At 53.1% G+C, this 8308-nt stretch overlaps 1 protein-coding gene across 3 annotated transcripts in view; it reads left to right on the forward strand.

The window, feature by feature from the left end:
• The window catches only part of PRDM2 (PR domain containing 2, with ZNF domain), a 59988-nt gene extending 54586 nt beyond the window's left edge, over positions 1 to 5402 (forward strand). For 2 of the 3 annotated variants that reach the window (XM_005873459.2, XM_005873461.2), the window contains 2 exons: positions 604 to 747; positions 3579 to 5402. In XM_005873459.2, coding sequence (XP_005873521.1) covers positions 604 to 724 — 121 coding nt within the window. In that variant the 3' untranslated portion in view covers positions 725 to 747; positions 3579 to 5402. Of the gene's footprint in view, positions 1 to 603; positions 748 to 3578 lie in introns of those variants that run through there. The other variant, XR_001363524.1, reaches the window with a different exon arrangement.
• The last annotated feature ends 2906 nt before the right edge of the window (positions 5403 to 8308 follow it).

An 8308-nucleotide genomic window follows, 5' to 3' on the forward strand; every position in this document is an offset into this window, starting at 1 on the left:
AAGGCGAGGGGTGGTGGGAGCCGGGAGGAGGGACACTCATCCAGGAGATGAGGAAGGAAGGCTTCCTGGAGGAGGTGGTATGCCAGCCGGGACCTGAAAGATGAGTACAGGTTACTGGGTGAAGGAAGGGGAGGAATAACGAGATCTGGGTCACCTATCTTAAAAGAAATTAAAAGCTTTCCTGAAAAATCAAGTCCAATTTAATGGGCTGTAGCAGCAAACAGGATCCTGGTTCACACCCCCTCAGTGATTCCTGACATGGAAGTGGGGCCAGGGCAGAGGTCAGGTGCACAGTTAACAGCCTAGAGGGGACCGGCCCTCCCTCCTCTCCCACCACAGGAGATGGAGGTAACTTGGTGCTAAAAACCTCCCCAGGTGTCTCGGAGGGAACAGCGCAGTGTCTCAGATCCACGGGTGGGCGCTGCTGCTAGCGCCACCTCTGGGGGAGGGAAGGTGGTGGACAGAGCCAGGGGAGCTCACAGGCTTGTATCAAAGCTCACATCCCATTGGCCTCAAGGGGCCCGAGAGGTGGGGCCAACACCAGGCCTCCAGGTGCTGCCTGGCTGGGCCCCTGGTGACGGTGTGTTGTTTCTCTTTGTGCAGCTACAGTCTCCGCCTGGCGACCCGATGCCCCACGCCCGCCGCCCCGTACATCACCAGGCAGTGCAGGAGTGTCAAGGCCACGGCCGCAGCTCAGCTCCAAGGACCCCTCTTCAAAGAGTAGAAGCTTCACCTGCTCCCTGACAGGTGTGAAGAGGGGGGAGCAGCTTCTGGATCCTTTTGGTGGCTCTGTAGGGGAGGGGAGGCTGGGCTTGGGGCTTGGGGTGGCTGGAAAGGAGAGAAAGCGGGTGGGCATGATGGCTTGTGGAGTACCCCCTGTGTGCCAGTTGGGCACGGGTCTTCCTGCAAGAAGGGCACATAATGGTGCAGAGTGCGGACCCTGGGTCACCTGGGTTCAAATCCCAGCTCTGCCACTTACTGGCTGTGGGACCTCAACAAGTTAGTCTCTTCGAGCCTCAGTTTCCACATCCATAAAATGGGACAATAGTATCTACTTCGTGGGATTGTGAGAATTACAAGTGTAAAATGCATGCAAAGCACCTAGAACCGTGCCTGGCACATAGTAAGCAGTAGGTAAGTATTAGCTATCATTGTTGTAATAATCCGATATAATAAAGAGGTAATATGCAAATTGCCTGTCACACCCTCGCATAAGATGGCCGCCCCCATGTGGTCACAAGATGGCTGCCACAAGATGGCCTGTAGGGGAGGGCAGTTGGGGGGGACGAGGCCTGTAGGGGAGGGAAGTTGAGGGCAACAAGGCTGGCAGGGGAGGGCAGTTGGGAGCAATAAGGCTGGCAGGGGAGCAGTTAGGCGTCAATCAGGCTGGCAGGGAGTGGTTAGAGGGTGATCAGGCTGGCAGGCAGAAGCAGTTAGGGGCAATCAGGCAGGCAGGCAGGTGAGCATTTGGGAGCCAGCAGTCCTGGATTGTGAGAGGGATGTCCAACTGCCAGTTTAGGCCCAACCCTGTCCTAAACTGGCAGTCGGACATCCCCCAAGGGGTCCCAGATTGGAGAGGGTGCAGGCTGGGCTGAAGGACACCCTCCCCCCAGTGCACAAATTTCGTGCACCAGGCCTCTAGTAATAATACTCAGCACTTAATTGATTCCCTAAGAGGCTTTAAACCTAGAAAAGATTTGAAAGTAAAAGAAATACTCATCTGTAAAATAATAAATTTAGATTTATGTTGAACCGGAAATCTCTTTTTTAGATTTTCTGATGGCAAAGCCTGAATCATTCATAAAAACCGGACTTTTCATCTTCAGGGGGCTGGGCTGGGTAGTGATTTGGGGCAGGCTTAGGTTTCCCTGTTGGTGACACAGTGTGTCTTCTTTCATTGTGTCCCCAAGACCAGCCTCTCAGCATAATTGCAGAACCTTGACATTGGGGCACCCATTAAAGATACAGACCCCAGGGCCCCACTCTGATGTATGAAGAGCATGCTGATGCGCAGGGCCTGGGAGCCTGGTCAGCCCTGGGTCAGGGCATGGCCCTGGATGGATGCCTCCTTTTCCCTTATCTTCAAACATGTGCAGCTTCCCAGGGAAGTGCGAGATCAGGGTGAGGACTCTTGCTGTCTTGCAGATGCCCCTTCTGGCTGTGTCCTACGTGGCGGAGAGCTCCCACTGCTGGCAGCTCTCTTTCCAGCCCCATCCAGAGGTTTGGGGGAGGTTGAAATGGACAGTGTGTGGTTAAGTGCACACTTTCTGGAATTGAATCCTGGCGCCAGTAATCCTGGCGGGTATTTCACTTCTCTGTTTCACTTTGCTCATCTGTAAGAGTGTCAGAGGTTAGCTAATACGTGAAAAGCACTTAGGAAAGTAAGTGCCTCGGATGTAGTAAGCCTCCCATAAATAAGCACTGCTATTATTATTCTCATTGAATTATTGTATTATTATTAGTAGTGATACTTTAATAATTATTATTACTAATAGGAATGACAACCAGGTTCCCTGGGTGAGAGAATCGAACCTCTGAACTTGACTCAGCCCAATTCCAGGCTCATATTCCACCCAACGCAGCAAACACTGTGAGCTGCTCACGCGTGCCTGGCTCTGGGCCACGGGCTGTCAATGAGGCTCCCATGGAGGAAGCATAGCCAGGCCATTCCCTCGCACACTCAGGCAATGGAGTGTGCTGGACCTGGGTTCAAGTCCCCCCTCTGCCACTTGTCAGCCACCTGACCTCGTAAAGGTTACTTTTCTCTGAGCCTCCATTTCTTCCATGCAAAATGGGGGTCTCTGTCACCTGCCACGAGGGTTGTTGCCAGCATTAGAGTGAAATGCAGTGGCAGCCTAGCCGCTTTGGAAAACTATTTGGCAGCATCAACTGGAGCTGAACAGATGCGAACTCCCGGACCCAGCGATTCCACTGCCAGGGACACACTCAGAGAACACTACAGGAATACTCACATGTTATGTAGGTACGGCCTACTCCCCAGCACTTCCGCATAAACATGTGCACATGTGCACCATACGTGTGATTTAGGCCATGTAAGAATATCCCAGCGAGATTATGCGTGATGGCCCCAAACTCCCGGACCTGCATTGGCAGTAGCCTAGGCAGGTGGAAGGACGATCCTCCAACAGACTCCTACAGCGAGGAGAGTGAAAATCTACACCGCGCGCTTGCAGACACATTCAGCAGCAGAAGCCAGGCACATAGGATGTGTACTGAGTCATTTCATTTATTTAAGTTAAAAAATGGGGGGAATCAATCTGTGATGCCAGAGGTCAGGATATTGGTTATTCTGGGGGTGAGCGTTAGTGGTTATCCTAAAAGGGGGGCAGGGTCCGGGGCGGATGGGAGCTTGGTCCTCCCGTTCTACTTCCTGACCTGGGTGCTGGTTACGCAGGTGTGTGCGCTGTGAAACCTCATCACGAGCTGCTTTCCTCTGGATGTGTGCTGTGCTCCAACAAACAGTTAAATCATAAAAATGAAGTGGGAGAATGCTTGGGCAGCCCATGGCCCTGAATAAGCAGTCACCGTTATTATTGTTCTTTTCTTTGTCTCCTCAGCACCCGAAGTGACCTGGAATCAGAGAAGCCAAAGGGACTGGCCTTCCGCCCTGCAGGGAGTAGCGACCTATTCCAGTGCTAGAGCTTGTGAGAGAAAGGGAGTGCACGTGTGAGCGTGCCCGTGTGAGCGTGCCCGTGTGAGCAGCGTGCACGTCTGCCTGCCTGCGTGTGGTCTCCAGAACCCTAGGGAAGCAGGGCACCAGCTGATTCCACACCAATGAGCATGTTCTGCAGCTCGGCCTTCCTGCAGGGGCGGGACCTCTCCTACTATGCAATTTTTCAAGAGCTCCTTGATCCTGCTTTTTGCTTCTCGAGTTGTCCTTCACCACGGCGGGGACCTGGGTCTGGCCCAGGGGTCAGCTCCAGTTGTGTCCGAGGAAGACCTTCAGGAGGAGGCCAAGCTCCCTTTACAGCTGCCTTGTCCCCCCACCCCCGCCCTTATGTCCCATGTCCCTCACGATCTCTGGGAATCGGTAGCGTGCAGACATGTTGGAGCCTCGCTGACCCTTTGGTCTGTGCACTTGGAAAACCTTCCTGGCCCGCTAGCCTGAGCTATCGGCACTTGAGTCATTTCCAGATTTGAAATCGTGGTTAGTCCATGTGCATCGGAGAAAGCCCTGGTCCCCTTGTATGGATCGGGTTCCTCCATGGGAGAAGCAGGGGGCGGGGAGGGGTGGTGTCCTGTGTCCGGGAGCTCCTCTGCCTCACTCGGTGGGACCAGCAACACTCTTAGTGTGTGAGCTTCTCAAATTAGCTGAAAAGGGAAACAAACAGAAATTGGGAAATGAAAGTTAAGGTGGAACATGAAAAAGCAAAGGTGGGGCGGGGAGAAAAAGATTTCTGGAAGTTCTCCATCGCCTGCCAGGGGCTCTGGAGGGGGCCCCTGCTCTGGTGGGACAGGCCATGCCTCGGAGACACGGGTGAGCTGAGCTAGGAGTCGGGATGGTGCAGGTCTTGGGTTTGTGCCTTTGGGGCAGACCCCAGACGAGGATGCCCGAGGCCCCGTTTTCAATAGTAACTTAACCAACCCAAAGTGGAGGGAGGGGACCGGGAAGCGTGTGCGTGGTCACACACACAAAAAGGGACTTTTTTTCAGGGCTACTATGGTTGATCTTGCAACTCTGTAAATATGTATGTAGACACTTTTAAAAGCACGTATTTATGTCCCTGACTGTAAATGCCCCGTTTTTAAAGTTTTATAACTTGTGTTATTTAATTAATCAGTCGACCGGCTGCCGTGCGGGCTCTGATAATGGTCCAGGAGAAAGTTCTCGCGAGATCCTCACATGGGCAGAAAAACACTGATCGTTGGCCTACGTCCCAGTTTTCCTAGTTCCCACCCGGCTAACAACTGCTGTTTGTTTTAAATGTTCGTAAACTGGAAGGAATCCTTTTGCCCGCTTCTGAAACTCGCCCTCTTGAGCATGAACATCCGTGGCTGTCCCTTATCCTCACGAGACGATGTTGTCCCATAAATGTCAACACTCACGTACTGTACTGTACCCAGCCTCTCAATTCTTGAGGGTTTTCCCCATTCAGCAGCGAGGGAGGCTTAGAACCCAAAACTTTGGAGGTCACCTTCAGCAATTGGCAAATCCTGGGAGTGTTATGGGGTGGGGGGGTTGGGGGCCACTCCTTTTTTGCATGTGCAAACGTGCTGGTCAGCTGTCAACCTCCGGAGCCTCAGGGGAAGGGGGAGTGGTTCACAGAGTGGCTTCCCTGGCCCGTGGGAGCTAGGGAGGTGGGTTTGGCCCTCCCAGGGAGACAGTTCTGTATCTGCCATGTGAAGAAAATTAACAATAAAAGTGTGAAGTGCGATTGTAAGGAAGAAGCGTGGGCGTGGTCATTTGGGTTCCTGTGTGTATGTCTTTCGTTTTGGTGACATCTCTGTTGTTGGGATGAAAATGGGCTGGGGAGGTGAGGGTCCCCGAGGGCTCCACTCCTGCCATGAGAGGAAGCTGAGGGAGTGAGGGAGCTCATGGTGGAAAATGTCTTACCTGGTGATCAAGGTCACCTGCCTTCAAATCCCCCTCCCACCTGCCGGCAGTCAGTTAAGCCATTGCATGACTAGGAAAGCCACCTGTGACTGCAAATATGTTCTCCTTAAACAGCTTTATTGAGATCTAATTCATATACCGTATAACTCACCCATGTAAGCGTACAAAGCTGGGGTTTTTAGTTCACGGAGTTGTGCAACCCTCCCTATCAATTTTAGAACATTTTCACCCCCTTTCTCCCCGAGCCCCCGGACTTTTGCTCCCCCCTGAAGCACGGCCAGCCCAGAAGCGCGGATTTAGAAGTGCGGACTCGGGTTTCCAGCCAGGGTTGATTGGCAGCTGTGCACCCTACTGGCTGTGTGACCTTGGGCTGATCACTGACCTCAGCTGGGTTCCTTGTTTGTGCCCACCTTCCTATGTACTAGCGAGGATTAATTAGCTACCACTGAGTCTCCTTAAGGCGAGTTAACTTACCTGCTTCCTGGGTCACTTGGCTGATTGTTGGAGAGATTCGTAGCCTTCGCCCCACTTCCACTGAATCAGAACCATCCCGGGTGGGTCTTGGTCACCTATGTTTTTGTTAACTAGTTCTGTTGTCCCACCAAGTTTAATGCCCGCTAAGGTCAAGGACGACGGCCATAGCAATGACTGAAAACAAACATCCCTGGCTCGAGCCAGATCACCGTGGTCTCCGGGCCCGAGGGCTCAGGGCCCGTGGGCAAGCCAGGTGCTCCTAGTTAATGCTGGTTAAGGACAAAAGGAGGCTTGAGGCCACAGCTAGCTGCTGGGCCCCGGGGGTGGGGAGTGTTTCTCTGAACTTCCTGCCCTAAGGAAAGAAGCCTGGGCTCCCTTCGGTGTGAGGTGAAGACAGAGAAGCAGTGATCTGGGTGGGGTGGTGGGGTGTCCAGCTCCCTCTGACCTGCTGGGTCCAGAGGGTGTAAGTCCACTAGGCTACGGGACTACACGTGTCGGAATGCCCCATAGCTTTGCCTTGCTGCGGCTCAGCTGAGGAGACCAACTGCTGACGCCTCACTGGAGGGGACCTGTGCGCAGAGGGGGACCTGGCCCAGGGTCCACCCCTTCTTTACAAAGCTGAGTGGGATCAGGCATGAAGTTGCCAGCCCGGTGGGAACCAGAGGCTGCAGCCTGTCCCCATCGATGGAGCACAAAGTAAGTTTCTCACTTCTCTTACTCTAGCTGCAAGGGCAGATAAGGGGAGGGGCCCTGACTTCCATGCAGGGCCTGGGGCTGGGGCCACAGAGAGTCAACAACTGGCACAGATCCAAGAGTGAGGGTCTTCCTAAATGTGGCACCCTAATGCCTTATTTCCCCCTAGCCCTGGTCCTGCCACCTGTGATGCTGTGTGTTTCTCTGGACGGGGAAGGTGGGGGTGAAGGTCTCTGAATCTCACCATGTTACTCTAAGAACCCTCCAAGGGCTTCTCCTGCACGTAGAATAAAATCCAACTCTCCTTTCTGGTTTAGAAGGCCCTCTGGCCCCAGCCTCACTTTGCACACCACCTCCCCCGCCTCTGCCCTCTCTCTTCTAAAGCCATAGCCATTGTCTTTCAGCTCCTGGAAGAAGGAAGCGCCCTCGGCCACAGGGCTTTTGCACAAACTAATCTCTCTGCCTGCAATGACTCCCTCTCCTCCAATAGCCACGCAGCTCTCAGCCTAAGTATTGTCTCCTTCCCTGACCTCTCACTTGGCCTTGTTGATTTTATTTACTACCTGAGATTTTCTAGTTTCCCAGCTTCTCTAGAATGTCAGCCCCTGGGAGCAGAGGGACCGTATATGACTATTCCTGTGTTGGCTTCAGCGTCCAGCACCCAGTAGGCCCTCAGGATTCACTGTGGGACGCATTGAGAGGCATTCCTGGGGAAATTTGACTGCACGGGAGTCCTTGATGAGTGGGAATCAAAAGCAGCTGTGTGAAAATGGCCGGTTTGCAGCTCCCAAGCCGGGTGCAGCTTTCTGCCCAAGTGTTAGCCACGGCCTGCTTCTGTGTAGGGGTTTTCACTTTAAATGTCACTGCTTCAGAGGAAGGGTTTCCAGATAAGATCCAGCATGCCTCATTACATTTGAATTTCAGATAAATAAATGATTTTTTAAAGTATAAGTATGCCCCAAATATTCCATGGGGCATACGAAAACAAACAAACAAACAAACAAACAAACAAAAGATCTGGACCCAAAACGAAAGTGTAACTGGGTGTCCTTTATTTTTATTTGCTAAAACCGGCAACCCTACTCAGAGGGCTAAGCCTCTCGGGATGCCCTTCTCCTCGGGGACCTCCTGCCGGGGCCAGCTGGTCACTCTGAGCACTTGTCGGCCAGTGCTGGCCCTCAGCCCAGCAGCCAGGGCAGCGGGTCCCCTGCTGTTCATTACAGCTCCTGCTTTGGATGGGAAGGTCACCAAGTATCAAGTGGGGCCCTGAGGACTCTTTAGAGGGTTCAAGTGGCTCTTGACACCTGCCTACAGCTTGGGGTTGTGGCTCTGACTTATCTTTGATGCATAAGATTAAAAACCAAAAAATAAACACCTTGCCTTTCTTGCCATCTGATGCGAGATTCTGGGACACAAGGGCAAACGGTGGAGCAGCTTGGGCACTGGCTGGGAGGATGTTGCCAACTGCCATCTCTCTTGGGCAAGGAAGGGCTCCTACAACTGAGGGCCCCGGCTCCTTCCCAGAGCCAGGCTGAGTGAGCCCTTGCGAGCCAGCTGTCACATGGT

Source organism: Myotis brandtii, unplaced genomic scaffold (genome assembly GCF_000412655.1).
Source record: "Myotis brandtii unplaced genomic scaffold, ASM41265v1 scaffold410, whole genome shotgun sequence".
NCBI classification, from domain to species: Eukaryota; Metazoa; Chordata; class Mammalia; order Chiroptera; family Vespertilionidae; genus Myotis; species Myotis brandtii.